Source organism: Hevea brasiliensis, chromosome 9 (genome assembly GCF_030052815.1).
Source record: "Hevea brasiliensis isolate MT/VB/25A 57/8 chromosome 9, ASM3005281v1, whole genome shotgun sequence".
In the NCBI taxonomy this organism is placed as follows: Eukaryota; Viridiplantae; Streptophyta; class Magnoliopsida; order Malpighiales; family Euphorbiaceae; genus Hevea; species Hevea brasiliensis.
Window position 1 is genome coordinate 12,134,017 of NC_079501.1, and position 21,924 is coordinate 12,155,940.

General features: G+C 30.8%; 2 protein-coding genes across 2 annotated transcripts; both read right to left on the reverse strand.

Moving 5' to 3' along the window:
- Positions 1-4,829: 4,829 nt before the first annotated feature.
- Positions 4,830-7,785, reverse strand: LOC110644764 (protein LATERAL ROOT PRIMORDIUM 1). Its single transcript, XM_021797692.2, has 2 exons — positions 5,622-7,785; positions 4,830-5,497 (listed from the first exon to the last, which is right to left on the reverse strand). Exons 1-2 carry the CDS (start codon positions 6,340-6,342, stop codon positions 5,145-5,147), a joined length of 1,074 nt encoding a protein of 357 aa, XP_021653384.2. The 5' UTR covers positions 6,343-7,785; the 3' UTR covers positions 4,830-5,144.
- Positions 7,786-20,225: 12,440 nt separating this feature from the next.
- On the reverse strand, positions 20,226-21,205 carry LOC110644776 (uncharacterized). The gene has a single exon (XM_021797718.2). The coding sequence runs from the start codon at positions 21,121-21,123 to the stop codon at positions 20,518-20,520; it is 606 nt and encodes a 201-aa protein (XP_021653410.2). The 5' UTR covers positions 21,124-21,205; the 3' UTR covers positions 20,226-20,517.
- Positions 21,206-21,924: the final 719 nt, after the last annotated feature.

The following is a 21,924-nucleotide window of genomic DNA, read 5'->3' on the forward strand; positions in this document are numbered from 1 at the left end:
CTCATATTACATTCCATGCAATGAGCATATGTTCTCATCTCCAACTTCCACTCAATAAACATATATAGAAAGTTTTAAAAATACACACATCATTAAGTTTTCTCTTTTTTTTTTTTTTTTGTTGTACTATTCTTTATAGGAAGGCTATGCCAACTTTGTGAGGAAAGATTAATTAAGAAGTTAAAAGCTAAAAGAAATAATAGAGAAAAGTTCAATTACCCGCAGAAAATAATTGAACCCCAAAACAGTGAGTAATAGCAGTTCGGCATTGAAAGTTTTGCATTGCAATGGGCGGCCTCAAAGTTTATGGTAATCTTGAGTCTTGTATCCTTTTAAAGCCAATTTTGGGCATTAATTCTCTTTCGCGAAGTGGTAATGAAAGTGGAAGCTGACTGCACAAGATGCAGGCTGCTTATATTGGTAGATTTTTTTTTTTTTTTTTTCTTTATGCTGTTAAGTTCATGATGCAAGAAACTGGAAATGAAACAATTCTCATGCTGTAGAAGGATATGTTGGCCTGCTAAAAGATTTGATCCAAAAAATTAGAAACCCTATTAATTCTTTTGGGTGCTTTGCCCTAAGAACTGATAAAATGAGGCTAAAATGGACTACTTAAAAATAAAATCAAATGATTTGAATGAAGCTGGGACTTCGCAGATTACAGAAGCCTCTACCATAACAATCCGTTTGGCTGCTTTTTCTTTTATTATATGGTTCTCGTAGAATAACAACTATCGAGTCACATAAAATAATCAAGTAATCGACAATCTTTTATAAATAATTATAATAAATGTAAAGACATATTTATCCATTTTTAATTAGCTTACAACTGTAGGCAGACTTTCTTAATTTTGTCTTAATGACTTCGCTATTAGTTTTTAATTGCTATTCCAATTCTCAACCCAACTGAAGAAAAAAAAAAATGGCAACATCTGATTGACAACCCTCTCAGAGCTCCCACAAATAAGAGAGCCTCGCGTGCTGAACACCAATAATCATATTCAGAAATGCTCACTTTGGAAACTCCAGACAAATCCCTGTGCATGATTTTCCCACTACCAAAAATGCAATCCAGAGCAATATCCACACCCACGCATTTAAGGAAAACTGTCGTTTTAGAATTGAGGGACTTCTGTCCGCAGCCAGCAGTAGCTAGTGCACTCTGAAACCTGCCACAGCGCAGCTGCTCCAAACATGAATTCCCCACCGCAGAGATCCCTTTTTGCTCAAGTCAAGATGTATGCGGAGTACTAAGTATCAAGTAATAAAAAGTGAAAGAACAAAGGTAACTTCTTTATCCTTTCGTGTGCTTCTTCTCTTTCCCTTGAAACCAGTCACCAAATCTCCCCCAACAACATATTTTTTGGCCCGACTGCTCCCCCCTTGTATTGTTTTTGCTGGATAATTATTACTAACACGAATGCCTTGTGTACTACTTTTTATTGAACCAATCATCCTTCCACTGCTATCTCACCATTTTTTTTTTTCTTCTTTATTTTATTGTAAAGAAAATAATAGAAAAGAAAACCGCACTAGACTTGCAACCCTTGAGGTCTTCACCCACAGGGTACTTGACGGTGGAAGAAGAAATTCTCACTTTTATGAATAATTTTTTCTTGAGTGCGTTCGTACCATACATGTATGTAAAACAAAAGAGGGAATCATTCATGGGAATCACTGATAATGGAAGATGGTGATCCTCCACATGCCAAAAACAAACGCAACAAACCAACATTGAAATATAACACAATCAGTGTTTCACCAGGCACAATAAACTCCGATATTACAATCAGAATCAATCATTTGGACCTAGTTAATATGCTCAGATACAAATTCTGAAAAGCCTCGTACACACAAAGACAGACCAGGAAGACTGAATCATACGTGTACTTGCGAATCTATGCTCTTAAAATGTTCCACATTCCTAACACGTATAGAAACTCTATTGCTTCTTTTGATTTGTAGAACAGCCAATGAACAGACAACTTGCCACTAACAAGAATGTGCTTTCCTCCAGGGTCTTTACAGTAATGAACTACTTGTCATTTTTGACAGCCATGCTCAAAACTAACATAAATATGAAAATTCACCTTTTTTTTTCATTGACGAGTATACAACTGTTACAAGTGACAAATACTGGCATATGACGTCAGACAATAATTTATTAAAAACATATATCATTTGCATACATGATCTTACCTGATCATACATGACACAGGATAAAAGATGCAGCAGCTATTCTAGCAAGTAATCAAATATGTCAGCAAACATGTATACTATTTCAACAAATTATTTAGCCAATGCACAAACTATCTACGAGTTAAAACAAATCAGCAAGTGTGCTGCACTTCAAAATAAAGGGAGAGAGAAAACCCAAGGGTGAACCTGCCTAATGAAAAGAATAAACATGATGCAACTAATGCAAACAGACGGTGTCAAACAAAAACCACCCAAAGATAGAGCTCAAAATGATTAGGGCATAGCACGCAGAATATTAGAATTTCTAATTCACAAAATGGTCAAACATTTTAAACAAAAATCTTCAATCTCACTGCAGCAAAATCATTGCTTCTTTCATGAATTGACAACAAAAAGACCAAACATGTTCAATGATCTAATCACATTAAGCCCAGTCAGATATCTGCGTTTCATGCTACCAATATGACATATGCTATGTAAATAGCAAATCCATAAGGACTAAATGAGCATTACAAACAAACAAGGGCAGTATGGTTCAAAAAAGACAACACTATCAAGTAATTCAGTAGATTCACATATTCCAAAATAAGTGGTTTCAGCATCCAACGATGGGACAAGTTGCATGCGGTTATACATCTCCCTCCTTTCTTTCGGATATAGAGGAATGAAGATTGCAAAATCTAAATCAAGTCAGTATTACAAGCTTAAGAAGCAAGGCAGCGCATTACCTATATATTATGCAAAAGTCTACCCAAGTTTATTTCTTCAATCACAAATTTCAAGTCGATAGTTAGGTTTACCATCAAAGAATTATGATTACTAATGGAAACAAGCAGTGATTAAAAGTATTTATTACTGTTCAGTAACTTTGTTTTTGTTGTCTCAGTTTTCTTCCACACACACACACACACACACACACACATATTGGTTCACTAGAAGGGTACATCATAATGTACACAGCATACACATACACCGTTATATATGCAAAGAAATCCTATAAGACGACCTTATAATATTAACAGAAAATAATTAAGAAATTGTTAACATAACCCATAAATGCACAAACATTTGTGGAGAACTACACAATCCTATAAATAGCAGAATAAAACTCCATTTTCCCTCAGCATGGAACTTAACAAAATGGCAAAGAGAAGGCCACAAAAGCAATAACATAAATAATGGGATTAGTGAGCAAGTACCACAAATGGGCACAAATGTTAAAATTAATCTCTCTCACCGCACACATCCATCTGTCAGCCAAATAGCAAGCATACAGGAACATGTGCTGCTGCCTAGTATGGAGACAGGCAGTACTGCCATCTGCAATATATGCAAAGGTATCTAATAAAGTTCTAAAAAGAAATAAAGAAGGATGAAAAAAGAAAGAAAGAAAGAAAGAAGGCAACAGCTTCAATGGGGATTGTCTTTATCCTATCACTCATGCATAGTTTACAAATGTGGTGCGCAGCATATCAAACAATGACATCATATATAAGCAAATATGAAAAAAAAAATGATGTTGATCCACATGACAAAATCTATGCATTCCATAATCTAAATGAAGAGATCCAATGGGAGACAACACGTCAAAGGACGGAAAGAAAAAGCCAAGCAAGCATTAAATACACCACCACTTTAATCAATCCACATTAGCCAACATTTATACACAAAAAAAATATAGCCAAAAGGATAAGTCATAACTGCCAGATTGAGAAGAATAAAAAAACCCACTTAGGGATATAATAATATTTCTCAAATATTCCATACATTGCACACACGCAACATGGGAAACAGAAACAAATAAATAATCCAATTAAGTAGGCCCTTAAAGGAGTTTGGTTCAACTAAAAACCACTGGAGAAGTACTGAATCAATGCATAGTGAATCAACTTGTGGCACAATAGATGCAAAATTGACCACAAATCAATGTTTACCAAAAATAAAAAACAAACCAGCAAAAGATTAAAATGTTAGATGATATGAAGGAGGGATACAAATCTAATACTCAAAATTGGGTGGGGGAAGCATTTGCAATACAAGGATAGCAAGCAGCAGCAAGTACACCATGTGTTGATGAATGCATGCAATTGTAGATATTATAAAAAAGATGGAAGGAGTGTAGTGGGTCGAAAAGGACATCCATGTAATGCTTTGTTTGGCAATAAATGATGGAGACATCGCAACTACTTCTCGTGCTGAAGTCTAAAGCAGCAAAATAATGATGGGTTCCTCATTTACTTCCAGTTGATGAAGAACCAATCTAACCAAACCAACCCAACAGAAAATATAAAATGGTGCAACACAATGTTAGCCTGCAAACCATGAATGCATATGTAAAATTGGAATAATGCTAACAAGGGAATAAAGACCAGAAAATACGGTACAAAGAGGGAAATTTTATAATAAAAATAGACCACATATATGTCCGAAGCCATGAGTAGAGTAGTGAACAAGGGCAAGACAAAATTGCAACACTTAAAAGTTCAGGTTAATACCAAAATGTCTTTTGATGATGGATGATACTTTATACTGTAGATCTCACCAAGAAGAAAAAAAAAAAGAAAAAAAAAGAAGGCTACAACTTCAAGAAAGCAGACTGATTTTAACATCACAGAGTTTAAGAACTGATATATCTAGAAGAACAGGATTTTTCGCCTTTTATTATCTATCTTTTCTAAAATTTGATACAGAAATTACTCTAATAGTGAGAAAATGCAGCTCCTTTGGAATATGGTGATCCTCCTCTCAGTGCAATTACAGAAGGGAAATGGACACGAGGAACAAGAAAACCCAAACCAAGAAGCTGAAAATATCAAAAACATGTCAACAAGACACAATTCTAGAAGAGCAACTTACCAAAACCCTATTGATAGTAATTAGTGACTAGTGCACATAAGGAAAATTTGACTAAAATAATGCCAATACATAAACCTTGAAAGTAAACCTCAATTTATTGGATTACCATAACTTGAACCTCCCAACAACCCTCCACCGGATGCACCATAAACATCTGAAGGATCAATAATGGGGGAAGATGAGGAAGCTCCATTCCTTCCTCCCCCATCACCACCACCACTACTGCTCGCACCGCCCAAATGCAATTCGGATATATTAGGGAACCCATCTCTTCCTTCAACTCCTTGATCATAAAGAAACCCTTTAAACACATGGCCACCGATCTTTACCACAGCCTGATACGCATACTCATCTTCACCATCCTCCACTGCCGTCACTCTAACACACTTGAAAACAGCCGGTGCACGTACTTGCCCCGGCAATGCCTCTTTAAAACTCGCATCTGCGCACAGAAATTTAACAAGCCCTACTCAAAATTTCACCCCTTTAACAACCCTAAACCTTTTCTCATTTTTACAGCAAAGAAACTATGTATATATAAACGAAAGAAAGTCGGAATATCAAACCTTGGTGACTGGAGCTCGTATCGAAGCTTCTTGGCGGAGTAGTGTTAGAAGTGGAAGTATGAGAAGTTGTGGTGGTTTGTGAATTTATGAGTCGAGGTTTCTTGACCCCGGAAGTAGACCCAGAAGAACCAGCACCTCCTCCGGCTGCAGCTGCCATTAGCTGACGCTCTCTCCTCCTGGCCGCCGGTACCCACGTGCTTTTGACGTGAGTAGTGCAATCATAACCACGACTCTTGCAGCACGTCCTGCACCTCCTATGGCTGCAATCTTTCTTGGCCTGGTTTCCACAATCTTGACACGTTGTTGCCCCAGATGAGGCAGAATTACCGCCAAGACCGCCACCGGCGCTGGTATTGTTAACGCTTTGAAGCAGATTCACCGAAGAATTATTGTGATCAAGAATCGAAGCAGCAGTTTTCTTTATATTGTATTGACTGTGGTGATGAGAGGTCTGGTTTTGCCAGAACTGGATTCCACTGATCTTGTTGCGCCCATTATTGAACAAATCTTGATCATCCATGTTTTGCGGCGCGAGACACGGAGCGGCCGTGAGAAGTGGGATAACGCCTACACCCATACCGACACCAAGCGCAGTGGCAGCAGCATTCGGACCATTCATTGGATCAGCAAGATTAATAGACGGCTCATGCTGGTGCTGATGCTGGTGGTGGTGATGATGATGATTAAACGAAGCAGCAGGAGCAACAACAAACATGCCCATTTCAGGAGGGATCCCATAGTTGATTTGTCTGGCTGAGCTAGACCACGATGGGCCGGTGGGTCCGCCCCCAGCTGCTGCTGCAGCGGCGGCAGCGGCGGCTGTAGGGCCGGCATTAAACCCAAGGGAAAGGTCGTCCGGGCCCGCGGCACGTATGGCTGAAGAAGAAGAGGACGTAGCCCAGTCTGCAAAGGCTCCAGAGTCGGATAGGAGCTGCCTACTCCTTGTAGTAGCCACAACTAAAGAATTTTTCTTGATAGAATTGAAGAAAGATACAATCTTTATACACACACACAAACACAAATATCGGTTATATAATGTCTGCAAATCCAATACTAAGCAGCGTTTTTATGACAATCATCGATATGAGAGATGGTACATCTATGGATGGATCTATATGTATGTAGGTGTTATGTAAAGAGAAGAGGTGGGGTGAAAAGAAAAAAAAGGAAGAAGAAGAAACTCTGAAATTGTATCAGAGAAGAGATATAGAGAAAGAGATCTTGTTTGTTGGGGATAGTGGGCTTCGTTTCCTTCTATTACTATTTTTATTTCTCTAAGTAGGACTCTGGGATGGCTGCCATTGCTGGTAGGTTATTCTGGAAGCTGGTTTTGGGGAGGTGGGTTTCTGTTTGCAAAAATATACAACAACATAGACACACACACACACACACACACACACTCACACACCCAACTGTCAGGTTTGGCTTTTCTGAGATGGAATAAAATGAAAAGAAAAGTTTTGGCCTTTGGGTATGAGAGGTAGAGATGACTGAGTTTTTCTCGGTGAGGATAAGGAGAGATATAGGGTTGTGGCAGACACAGCAGTGATGAGAGCAGGAGAAGCAGAAGCATAAGAGAGACTGATAAGAAGAAACAAAGCCAAAAAAATGTAAGAAATAATAAAAAGAAGGCAAGAAATGCAATAACGACCCTTTAGTAGCTAGCACACACAAACACACGCTCTCTCTATCTATCTATATGTATTTTTGTATCTTTCTTCCTTTGTTGTGTGTTCTCCTTCGTGTTGTTATTTGTTGCCTCATAATCATCATCATCGCTTCTTCTTCTTTCCTTTTCTTCTTCTTCTTCTCTCTCTTCTTTTCTCTCAGAGCTTTCTTAATCGCTCTCTCTCTCTCCAGCGGCAACACAGGCACACACTTTCTCTATATGCTTTCCTAGAAAGCGAAAAATTGAGGTGGGTTCCTCTCTCTCTCTCTCTCTCTCTCTCTCTCTGTGTTGTGATTATTAGAGTGACGAGAGAGAAAGGGCATAAAGACTTTTGTTCTCTAGTTTTTGTAATTTTATGGGTCTCTAAAGTCACATGACACCTTTCATTCACTTTGGCCAACCTTCTCCTTCTTCTTGTTCTTGATTTTGCCCTTCCTCTTCATGCGTTGCATCTACATATACCCACTCTCCATCCATGCGCGTGGACGTTTCTCAGTGACACTATAGACAAGTTATCAACACTACCTTCCTTGCTTCCTTTTCATTGGACCGTGAAATGCAAGCCCCCATGAAGCCTTATTTATATATTTATTTTATGCATTAAAAAATGAACAGTGGAGTGGGACTGGGAGCCTCTAAAGTCTAAAGTGAATTCATCATCGTTTGTCCATAACATGTATAATCCGATTATGTTGTGCCGTTTGGTCCGAGATTTGTCAGATAATATGGGAGAAGATTTTTCCAAATTTGTCTTTTTATGTAGCTTATGCTATTCTCACTTCCTCTTCAACATTTAATATGTACATACAATTTCATGCCTAACATTGTAAAATATTAAACTATTTGAAATGCTAGCCAAGCCAAGGCACGTGAAAGAGAGAAAGTGAAGCTCCTAGGCCCCCATCTCCCTTTGGCCTTTGGCCTATGGGGCCACGAATCTCCCCTTAAGTCTCTTATGCTACCCCATTGCACTGCCCTTAACTATAATCTCTCTCTCTCTTTATCTCTTTTTCAAAGCATTAATTTGCTCTCTCTTTTATTTCTTTCCAAAGTGTTTGATGGATTTAGAAAGCACTTCTTTCTAGTTCCCACATTAAAATGCTCTTCTATATAGCTTAGGTAAGCTAAGCTCATGCCCTTTAATTGATTACCCTATTGTTTCAGCTTTCTTGTTTAGTATATAGCTAATTAAGCTAAGTTTTAACTTGTAATTTTACACTTTTTATTAGCAAAAAAAGTATAAATTATTGCATGCACCCATGAGGAATCATTTTCTCCTCTGGCTTTTAGGGTATGGCAAAAAAGTATAACGTGCTTTTACGATTGGATGCTTTCAAATTAAAATTTATTATTAAGACAAAATAACCAACAATATGCCAATAGCATTCTTGAAATTTAAGAGCTAGTTTATGTTTAATTATTGCAGTTAATTAGGATTAGTATCATTTATTTATATAATTTAAACTTTATTTTATATGTCTCCCACACTGCCTTATATATATATATGGATAAAGATATATCAAGTACGAGGCTTCAATTATAATTAATCACTGCTAGAACATCAAATTTCACTGGCAAAGAGATTAATTAGACACAAGAAAATTCCTAATAAGGCATGACTCATTAATCCGGCAAGCAAAGTCATTATTAATAATGTCTCTCGATCACCATTACTGTATATGTGCAGTTAATTATAACTATTAGCAATATTCTTTACAATATTTAATTGTATATTTTAGTCCAAAAAAGAAAAAGTTAAGACTAACTCTAATTACCACCCATAATTTTACTTAATGCTATATGTTGGGTTTTTTTATTTTTTTTTATTTTTTCCAACTTTCTTATGAAGGAAAATTCAAGCAAGAGATGGCTCGTCTCCAAATGATGCTAGTCACTTTTTTTTTTTTTTTTTTCAAAGATATGTAATTTCATTCCCATAAAAGGCTTGAGCTAATACACAATAAAGATCAAGCAAATATCAAAGAAATACAAACAAGAGCTCAACCCAAATGATGCCAGTCGCTTTTGAACAATGTAAAGACAAAAATTTGATATTTGTACATTAAAAAATATATATATATATATTTTATTTTAATGCAGTATTAGACTCATAATTCAATAATTGAATATCATAGATGAATTACTTTACCTTATGTATACATGAAAGGAAATAAAAAACTAAGACAAATTGAAGGAAATAATATTAGAATAGTTTTCAGGGTTGTGAAGTCTTAAATTCATCTCTCAATCGGATCCAATTATATATATATATATAAAGCTAAAAGGTGGAAGCCCTAATTGAAGGAAGAAGAGAAGTGAGATGACATTTAACATTAGATGCAAAAGGAGAACTGAAGAAAGACATCAAAAGAGTTTGCTTAGTAATTACATATAAATGAGAGATGGATAGCTACTCCTGTCATTGGATGACAAAGAAAGAAGAGAAAATGTAATAAAAGAACTTGTTGAAAGGAAAAAACATGTGTTGATAGAAGACAATGAAATGGAAAGAGACCCACAACTTACGTACATTAATCAAATACCCAAAATTGAAAGCATAAGGGGAAAAAGAAGTTATTTATAGTTTTTCTTTTTTTTTTTTTTTTTTTTTTTTAACATTTGAAGTTTACATAGAGGAAGGTGTGGGGTTAGAAAAGAAAGGAGAGGTGGAGAGAAGGAAAGACAAAATTAAATAAAGCATGTGAATTATGCACTTACTCACCGCCCGCATTGGACTAACTTGCATGCGAAGAAGAAAGTCCACTAAATGCTTCTTTTCACATGGAGAGAGCACATGCTCTTGCCCCCTTCTATTTCGTCCATTTATTAGCATCCCCCACTAAACTATTGCCATAACAATAAAAAAAATATATATATATTTTACATTTTATAATCCAACAACCAATTACAATTGATATTTTTAATAAAATACAAAATTAATTTATTTTAAAAAATATTTTTTTTCTCAAAATAGTAAGTCATCTTTTTATTTTTTAAATTTTGATAATTTTATTAAAATATAAAAATATTTATACATATATGAGATAAATATATTAATTAAATAATAAAAAGTATTTTTATAAAAAATATTTTTTAAATTATAACAGAGAGTGAAATTTAAAAACCAGGAATCGAAGAAGGCATGATATTAATATCACTTAATTAAGATTCATTAATTTTTTTTTTTTTGTCAAATGACATGGGCTGCCATGATATTAAACCCTTTCATTTGCGTCTTAGCCCTTATAAATCACAGTGCTTGAGTTGGTCAATCTTATTGGAACATTAATTACACTGTTTAAACAGTCGATTAATTTTTTTTTATTTCTAATCATATTGTTTTTTTTTTAATTGAAAAATTAAATCGATACTTGAATTCAAGAAAGCTGTGATTCTGAAATTTGATTGGAAAGAAGAAAGGAATCCACCTGAATGGAATTGGAGTAGGAATATGATACCCAGTTGGAGAGGAGGATTGTGAGGATGAGCAAAAACCACTTAAATCTAAATGTTAGGCAGTGGTTGTTATAATGGGAAGAGTGGGCCATGTCATCACATCAATATGCAATCAAATTCTCATCACCGTCCATTCTCTCTTCACCGTTGACCATCGCACAGTTCCCCACTGCATCGTGCCGCAAAAGATGATAAAAAAAAAAAAAAAGAACTAAAGACATCAACTCAGCTGTAAAACTAATTTTATTTGTTTTCTAAATTTATATTAAATTTGATGAATTTCTAAGTTAAAACATTCAAGGGTTAAAGGTCTCATCCTCGTCATTCTCCTTCCTTCAATTTGCTGCCTCAACAACCCTAGAATTGCCCGAGCAGACTCTGAGTTGACTCAAAAAAACTGAACCCAAAAAATGACACAGAGAAATAGCAAAAGCATTAATAACAAAGAAAGAAAACTGCTATATTTATTTAACAGACAGGACAGGTGGCTTATATCAGAGAGCAAACAAAGGGTTTGTGTATGGAAAATATCGTGAGTTTCTTCAAGAATGAGGGATTTAACTGCACACCACTCTTCTCTCTTCCACTTCATTCATGGGAAATAATTGGAGAGGAGAGACGAATAGAGAGCAAAGAAAGCAAAGTTTAGATGACAGAAGTTGGTTAATACCTCCGCCGTGTGCGGCTGAAATGGGGTTGGTTTTACTTTCGTCGTCTCCATTCTAACTCCGATTGCAAGTACGGGCTTACAAAACCCAAATGGGTCGAATCCACGGTCTCCAATCATGGTTCCGTCCATCGATTCTGGTGGGAACCATGCAAGTTGATCTCCTGCTAGCTAGTTTTCGTTTCATTATGTTATATATTATATTTTAATTTTGTGCGAAAAAAGAGTTGATTTTCTATTAAAAAGTTATTTTATATATGTAATTAATCAATTAGATTTTATTTCTAAATATTTTTTAATGAAAAAAGAAAAGGTTAAAAAAAAACTATTTATAATATGTAAATTAGGTGAATAAATGAACACTCTGCCAAGAAAAAAGAAGACAAATTAAGTGGCAATGAGTTGTATCAAATTGGCCAAAAGATTAATTGGTCACGTATGTCAACAGCAATGCCCTCCAAGCGAAGATTGGCAATATTCCAAATATTGACCAACTTTAATTAGTAGGTAAATGTAGGACTAAAGAGACTCAATCCCACCTAAGATTCTATATTACAACTTTATTTATCCTTTTGAGATTTAACGGTATCTTTACCAAATTATATATATATATATATATATATATATATATATATATATTACGTTAAGCATAAACCAATGTGAATTAAAAAAAATAAATTTATAAGAATTAAGGTTATATTTGATATAATGTAATTAAAATTGTAATATTATTATAATTATATTATATATTTAATTGTATTATTTGGTAATACAAAAAATTTGACGTAATATAATGATAATTATATAATATAATTAATTATATTTAAAATAATATAATAATTATTACATATAAAAATAGATGCAATCATAATTATTTATTTTAATTATTTTATTTATTATCAATACTATCACTATTACTATTGTCACAAATATTTCACTGTATTAATATCATCACTATTACTATCATAACTACCATCATTATATATATATATATATATATATATATATATATATATATATATATATATATTATGTTAAGCATAAACCAATGTGAATTAAAAAAAATAAATTTATAAGAATTAAGGTTATATTTGATATAATGTAATTAAAATTGTAATATTATTGTAATTATATTATATATTTAATTGTATTATTTGGTAATACAAAAAATTTGACGTAATATAATGATAATTATATAATATAATTAATTATATTTAAAATAATATAATAATTATTACATATAAAAATAGATGCAATCATAATTATTTATTTTAATTATTTTATTTATTATCAATACTATCACTACTACTACTGCCACAAATATTTCACTGTATTAATATCATCACTATTACTATCATAACTACCATCATTATCACTATCAGTATTGTCACTTGATCACTATTATCACTATCTAATCATCGTTATCGACACCATTATCATTCGACTACTAATTACTATAATCATTATCACTTATCATTAATAATATAAATAAATTAAATATTAAAATTAAAATTATCATTACCTTGCATATATTTTTATTTTACAACTAGATATAAGAACATAATAATAATTATATTATATTATATTATAATTTTAATTATATTATATAATTAATTACGTTACGCTTTACTAAACGTAAGCTAAAAAAATAAATAAAATTTTTTTAGTAACTTTATAAGTACATCTAATTTGAATTTCAAGTTCAACTTACAATTATGAAAACCCTAATTCAAATGCTAAATAAGTAAATTTATGAAAATGTTTTTAAATAAATAATAATTTAAATATGATTTTATATTGAAGTCTCAAATCAATCCAACCACCAGACCAGCGCTTTTTTTACATACCTAAAATGCCCTTTTATTTATTATATCAAATTTCCTGAGATATTCCAAATTCAATTTAACTTTAATTTTTCAATTCAATAAACTTTGTAAATATTACCCAAAATTGAAATAAATCCCAGTCTGAATGAAAACTTAAAAGCAATCAAGAATTGGAGATTGATGCCTCTAATTATTGTTAGGTGTCACTAACATATGATCCAAGTGGAGACCACACTACACCTACGTCTTCATTAATAGACCCCCTAAGATATGAAAACAGGCTTACGAGGGCTATTTCATAAGCTACAATCAAAATGAGGAAAGAATACTATGAAACCTTCCATAAATAGGAAAAAGATTTTGTGCCAACTTTTGGGATTATCAACTAATCACCTATAATTAAGCTTTATCTAATCCCTCCCCATATTTGATTAACAAAATAAAGCAATTTCTTCCATCACACACTTTGTTATTATCTTCCCATGTGTCCTCTTGTGTTTGGATTTAACTTTGAATTAAACTACAATCCCTTATTAGAGTAATCATGATTAATTATTGTAATCAATTTCCTACTAATGATTAATACAACTTGCTTGTGCGAGTGTAGGCCTTCCTTTTCAACCCTAAACTTAGTGGATCAGCACAGAAACTTATATATGTCTAGCCCTAACCCAACCCCTACGCTTTCCTTTGCGGCTTTTGTTTCAACGTGTTTGAATTCTTGGAAAAATCCATTATGTAATACTTTTTTTTTAATTAAATAAAAGTAATTTTTTTATATAAAATTAATAATAAATAATGAATTTTAATAAATATAATTTTGCATTTTATTATATAAATTATTTATTTAAATTCACTTTCTTGCACTAATTTCAATTAAAAAATAAAAAATTTCTAACAAAATATTTTCTCAAGGTCTGAAATTTGATAACAGACTTTTTTTTTTTTTTTTGGAAAGGAATGGATGCCATGCCAGCCCAGCTCATTAGTTATTTTAATAATAATAATAATAATATAAAAAGTTAAAAATGAAAGTAAAAAAATAAAAAGAAAAGTAAAATAATAATAAGGTGGAAAGGTGGTGGGAAAAATGATAATATATTGTAGTAGTAGTTATATAAAGAGGGAAATAATTGGAGGGGAAAAAAAGAAGTGGGACCCACAAAAAGTGTACGGAAAGGTGGAGACAGCACGCCACCTCCGTTAATTTAGGCAGCGCTGTCCCTCTCTATTATTATTATTCTTTGGCCTTTCTCTTCCTCTTGAGCCCCGTGCCCCCTTTTTTTTTAATTATTTTTTTATTTTAATTATTCTTTTTCATTAATTGGTTGGATTTATTTTAATTTCACAATTAAAATTTTTAATAAGAAAATGGTGGTGATTTCAGATTTCTCTCTGTCACGTGCGTATAGTTCTCTAGCTTGGCCCCTTTTTTTTTGGATAAATAATAAAAAATAAAAAAATCACCAACCATGACGATTTTCCCTACACGTCATCCAAAATCGAAGTTAATCCTCTCGGACGAATAACGATTGCCGTTCTCCTAACTTTTTTCTTTTTCGCATTTGTATAACTTTCATGATTTATTTTTATTCAAAATTATTGTATTTTAAACGCAAAAATATTCAAGTTTATAATTTCTAAATATTTATTTATTTTTAAAATTTTTATTCCGCCTAAAAATATATTTTTTAAGTATATATTTGCCACATATTCAGAGAATTTTATAAAATTTTTATTTTTTTTAATCTATGTCATATTTATTTTTATAATATTAAATTAATAAAATTATTTATATATAATTTAAATAAAAATATAAATATATAATATTTATTCAATATATAAATTTTATATATTTATATATTTAAATTTATAATATATCACATTTAAATAAAAATTGTATATTATTAAATATAAATTTATGAAAAGAGAAAATATTATTAGTTTAATGAAATATTAAAATCTGTTAAATATCTTCTCATCTGATCTAATCATTCAATCCTCAAAAAATATGTTTAAACAGTAAGAAAAATAAAAAAAAAATAGAAAGAAAATTAGTTTTTTTATATCTAAATATAGAAAAAAAAAATTTGAGATAATTTTTTTTAAATAATAAAATTATAATTTTACACTTAAATATTTATAAACATCTTAAAAAATGTAGGAATTTTTTTTTTCTGTAATTCTACATATTTTTCTCTTATCTTTTAGATAACATAGAATAAAATCTAACATTTATTTTACTTTTGAAAGTTTTATTTTATTTTCATTTTCTTTTTAGCTAAACATACATTGAGTGAAAAATAAGTTTATTTTCCTTTTAAACTACCTTATTTTCCTACGATCTAAATTTAGTGTTAAATTAATAATTTTTTGTCAAGTGAAAAATAAGTTTTTCTATTACTGTAAATTAATATCATAATTTATTTTTATGCATTATTTTAATTCATATTTTCAATTTAATTAAAATGTTAATTATGTTGCTTTACTATTATTCTGTAATTTTAATTTTAAATTCTAATTAAAAAATCCAATAACACATTAACCCAATAATTTTTAAGATTCAATTGGGCTAGGTTTATTTTTTTTATATAATCTAATAATTAACCCTTATTTTGATGAATAATTTATGAATATTCAATCTTATGAACATCACACTCTAAATGTGAGTGAGGGCGAAGTTATTTTCTCTTTCCTACGCTATTTCGTAAAAAATAATGAACCCAAATTGTGGATTTTACGAGTGCATTGCATGGATCAAAGTTGGAATATCAATGAGTCATCTTTCGTTGAAGTTTGCAAAGCAGCCGAAAATTTGATGCGCCATTTCTTCATCTTTTACTAGGAACGCAGGATCCCACGTCAGTACATGGAATTTCATTTATTTCTTATTACCTTCTCAATATCTATTTTACGAATTTAATTTTTTTTTTAAATATTAAAAGTATTTTTATATATTAAAAACAAAATATATAGACAAATTTTGTATTTAAATACTTCAAAATTTTAATTCGGATCATGGGATATTTATCTTAACAATTTTAATTGTCTATGAATAAAATATTTAAAATTCATGAAAAAAATATTAAAAATAAATAAATTAATTTAAAATTGAATATTATAACTCTATAACATTGTCAAACACAAAATTGTGTTAATTGTTATTAAAAATATAAAATATTAAATTCTTGCATTCTCATAAAAATGTTAAAAATAATCAATAATTATTTAAAAAATAAATTTTAAATTACGTTAAAATTAAATTTAACATAATTAATTTAAAATTTTATATTAACACATATATAAAATTAAACTTTACTACGTTGTTTTTAAAGTCAAATGGAAGATAATATATATATATAATTAATAGTAAAGTTGGTAAATTATAAAATTTTAAAATTAATTGTTTATAAATTTATATATTATTCAATTCATATTTTTAGAATTAAGATAGTGTTTGATTCAATTTTTATTTTATAATTATTTATTTATAAAAATAAAACTAATAATAAAAACATATATTACGTAAATATATAGCTTTTAATATTTTTATAACATAAATTCATTCATTCATTTACTGTAGCCATAATGAAAAAAGAGTTAAATTAAACTCTTTTTAAATAAATACTGAGTTAAATTAAATATTTTAATTAAGCAATAAATAAGAAAAAGTAAATAATAATAAAAAAAAAGAGTGAGATAGCTGGAAGACAGATACAATAGTGCAGGGAAAACGCGGCACAGACAGAAACGGTCACACCCCACAACCCAACACAAGCCCTCACTTTTCCCAATAACATAGCGCCGCTCTTTCTTCCAGTAACCATTCTTCCGCTTCTTCTTCTTCTTCTTATTTTGCCCATCAGAGCTACACCCATTTCTTACTAGCTCAAAACTTATATATTATATTATATTATTTTTGTTATTAATATATTTTAAAAATAATATAATATCAAATAATTTAATAATATTTTATTATTGATATCATATTATAAATAATAAGATAATTTAATTTTTATTATTATTTATTATTTATATTTATATCATACAAGATAGTTTTTTTTTACTGTTAAAAATATATCATGTTATATGATATAATTTTTATTATTAATATATTTAAAAAATAATATAATATAAAATAATTTAATAATATTTTATTATTTAGTTGAATAATATGATATAATAAAATAAATATAAAATTATTAAAATATTTTTTTTTTATAATTATATATAAAAATAATTTTAAAATATTTTATTTTTATGAAAAAATAATCATATAAAAATAAAATAAAAATATAAAAATTTTAAATCATTCCAAATCATCAATTTAATGATTTAAAAAATTGTGATAAAATGGTAATTATTTTTAGAAGTAATTTTAAAAATATATATAATAATCATATTATATAATATAAAATCATTATAAATTATAATCTAAATATAATTTAACAAAATCACTCTAAATATTATATATATGTAAACATTTAGGAAAAAAGGGATATTGCCATTCTAAAATTAGAGAGAATTTATACATGACTGGAAATTTAATACAAGACTTATAACAACACGACCTTCGGCAGCCATCGGTAAGAGTTGAATTATGAACCATTTTGGATGATCTATGTGAGTTAATTAAATATGTTTTAACAACTGATATGTTAGATTAGTGAAGAGAGGAAAAGAAAGGAGCGCGTGGGAGAGAGTAGGAAAGAGAGAGGGAAGTGAAGATATTGTTGAACAGCAGAGACTAGACTAGTAGGGGGAGGTGACGCAGATACCGAGGAGGAAAGGGAGGTGCCTCGAGCCCTGTGTTAGTTTACTACGTGACTACTGCCTCAATAGAACCTTGCGAGCGAGATCTCTCTGTTTCCCTACTTTCTGTTTTTGATTCCCCCAACACAAACCCTCTCTCTCTCCCCACGCGCATCTTTTCTTCTTTTGTGGATCACGTCCCCCATTCCTTCTTTTCTTTCCTCGCCAAAAATAAAATTACCATTGAGTATGGACTATCTATTGCTTAAAATAACTCAATTTTTTTAAAAGAAAATTGTGACAGGCGCGATTCAAATTTGCCGCATTTAGGCCCGAGATGCGCAGATTGTCGGGTTGGGGCGTGAATATGCAATTGAGGCGACACGCGCCAATAACGTTAAGGATGTGTTTAGTATAAAGTTAAAATATTAAAAATTAAAAATTATTATTATTATAATTTTAAGTTTTTTAAAAAATAATTATTAAATTAAATTCTTAAAATTAATATTTAAAAATTAATTTATTATTTTTAAATATTTAAATAATATTATTGAGAATTAAAAATTATGAGCGTAACGGTTACGTTTTATTAACCTTCTACTAGATGCTTCTATTAAAGGTACGTAACTTTTAGTTTTAATTTAATTAAAAAATGACTGATGTTATAAAAATTAAATTAAATTAGATAAATTTAATAAAAAATTAAAATTTAATTCTAAAAATTTCTCAATCTTCAAATGAATCATACCACACTCACCCCAATCATTAAAATTCAAATATCAACATAAACCCACCACCAAAATTGTTTTCTTGATAACAATTTTAACAGTAGACCTATATTCTTTCATTTATTTAATTCCCTCTTGATAAATCTTTCCTTGTCTTATGAAATGAGCATAAAAATAATTTCATGGGAATGGAGTGCTTAGGGTTGAGGTGTTATGTTGGATGTATATGTGAAATTGATAGGGCCCTAGACCTAATGTTGGGTCCTAGACCTAATGCTGGGCCAAAACTAGGACAGAAGATTAAGCATCCAAAATTAATAGGGTAGGTTCCCAGGTCAGTTTCAATGGCCTACCTTCCTCAGTTTGATAGTGATTTGCAGGCTTAGGGTAAATCTTGGCCCCCCAACCAACAATCCAAATGTCATCTGTTCACCCATTTGGGCACTGGCCCCCTTCTTCTCCAACCCTAGCTCCTCAACCTTCTTCTTGCCCCATATCTACAGCTTTTGTTTCATTCATCCAATAGTTCTACAATACAATAGTTATATTTGTCTGGTAGTATAAAATAGTTATTATATTAGTAGTTTCGCTTTCACAAATTTCAAATTTTTATTGAAATTTAAATGTGAAATTTGTGGAGGTACATTGAAAACATGAAGGAAAAAGAATAACTTCAAACTTGGATGGGCCTCTCTCCCAAATATGGGTCTACTAAGTGGGCATTTTCAAGACCCAAGAACCAAAAAGGCCTCTCCTAAATTATCTAGCCCAGCTCTTTGCACATTATTAGAAATATAAATATATTTTTTTTTAAAAATCAGAGTTTATTTAAAAAAAAAATTTGATATTTGATTGCTATTTAAAAAATTATTAAGTTCAACTTCTTTAATTCTAGTAATTAATAAAATATTTTTAAAATAAAATTATAATGAAACACAAGCAATAAAATAAAAATAAAATAATAATATTAACAGTATATAGATACTCCTACCAAATTAAAATCTGCTAATAAATTAAACTCCCCAATGCCTACAAGAACACAAATAAAAGAAACTAATAAGTAATAACAATACCATTTATTTTCTTAAATCCCTTCAGCTTGCTATATCACAGTCTAGGCTTAATTAGGTCTTGGTGGGAGACCCTTCCAAATTAAATTTCATCCATATTCAGCAAAGCCATATTCTTGCACTTGGAATAATTAAGAATAATAAATTCTTAAGCCTGGATATGGACTCGCAAATTTTACTTGGATATTTGATACTAGAAAAAAGCTGCATGATCTGATTTTGAATGAGTTATGTTGAAATTCATTTAAAAATGAAAATTTCATATTTTATATATGAAAAAAAAATTCATATTATACCCTACGAAGATGGTATATCCTAAAGGGAAAAACGAAATTAATGGGTTATTAATTAAAACAAAAAGATGTTAATAATTATGAGAATTAATTCAATATTTTGCAAATAAGAAACTATATTAAAGAAGCAAATTAATGAAAGCTTGCTCTAAAACATTTATCTATATTTATATATCTAACAAAATGGGCAATTTAATTTTCAACAACATTAATAAGATCTAAATGTGTACAAATTGGAACAAGAGGGAAAAAAAAAATAACTTTTTACAAATTGATCCATAAATTATAGGGACCAAAAATAAAATTCTAAAGAAATCACCATATTATAACTACATATATATGATCTATTATATTCTTTCATTTAATAATTAATTAATTTTTTAGAATTAATTAATTGAGAAGGAAAAAAAAAATACAAAATTATGCATCATTCTCTTATTTTTGTTTCCGCTCCAACCCTAAAAATCTGCAAGGAGAATACCTAATTTTGTACTCAGAAATGGTCTCAAGTTTAGGTGACCATGATTGTTCTCTAGACCCAACAAGCTGTTCATAGTGCTTCTTCAACTCTGGGGTGCTACAAAGAAAGTTATTACAATTTTCTTCTCCTGCTTTACTTTTATTTAGAAGCCTTATTATGAATTCAGGCACCACCTTTATCAGAGTCCTACCGTTTGCAGCTTTTACATATTGGAAAGAATCACACGCACCAAAATTGATTGGTGCAGGTCTAGGGCTGGAGGAGCTGCAGGTTAAGGCAGAAAGAGAAGCAGCTGATAAGACATGGTTGCAAGAGATGCGATCTATAGGAAGGACGAAGTAGGTTTGGCCTGGTATGAGCTCATCATCAATGGCTAGGGCTGGTAAAGGGTGACCAATGAAGAAAGAATCTGCATGGCAAACAATCTTATCTGGATTCTCGAACATGATCTCTCCTGCTATGTGTTTCCCTGTAAGAATTCTTGTGGTTCCTTCCCAGAAGATTAGCCTCACTGATGAACACCTTGCTGAATGGAAACATGGCGATATAGCATTTCCCATTTCACAGAAAGAAAGAGAGAAAAGGATGAGAAATGGAAGGTGTTTGGATGGAGAGAAAATCAAAGAGAGGAGAAAAGATGGGTTAAATATAGAAATGAACAAGGTATTGACTTAGAGAAAGTCTTATTATTATTATTTTGCTTGTTTGTAGGGTTTCTGATGGGTCGGTGGTCAGCCGTGCCGGCTTTGAACATTATCTTCCGGCTTTGAACATTATCTTTCACTGTATATATCTTCCTAAAACTTCCATTGCTATCACGACTTTAACCTCAATTAACAACTCATATTTTCCTGGCCTTATAACTGGTAATTAGTAAATTACAATTTGTAATTAATTTACACAAACATCGAAAAAGAGTTATAAAAAGGTTTAATTGAGATTAAATTCAACATAATGCATTTGTTGTCTATACTATTATAAAATAAAAAGATTAATCAAATTATATCTAATAATTTGAATAGAGTGAATTTTTTTTTTATTTTTAAAATATCACTCAAAACGGAATAAAAATAGTAATTGTATCAATTAATGAATTGTGAATAAATGTATTCAAAATTTTGAAAACTAACCATGGTCCTTTGGCTTCCGTGACTTGGAGAAAAAATTTGGTCATAATTAAGCATGTGAACCACTGTGTTTGTTTAATTTGTGGACCAAGTGGTTAATGAACCAAAGGCAAATTGGACTCCACCAACTAATTAATAGCACAACTACCATTCATTTAGCCACCTTATAGGAGCACCACTAACAAAACAAATGGTTACCTCACTTGCATGAATTGAGTGGTTGAGTTGGGTTCT

Coding starts and splice junctions, on each gene's coding strand:
- LOC110644764 (XM_021797692.2), bottom strand. CDS start 6,342: ATGGGCATGTTTGTTGTTGCTCCTGCTGCTTCGTTTAATCATCATCAT. Junction 5,498..5,621: donor TACGAGCTCCAGTCACCAAG/GTTTGATATTCC, acceptor TTCTGTGCGCAG/ATGCGAGTTTTAAAGAGGCA.
- LOC110644776 (XM_021797718.2), bottom strand. CDS start 21,123: ATGGGAAATGCTATATCGCCATGTTTCCATTCAGCAAGGTGTTCATCA.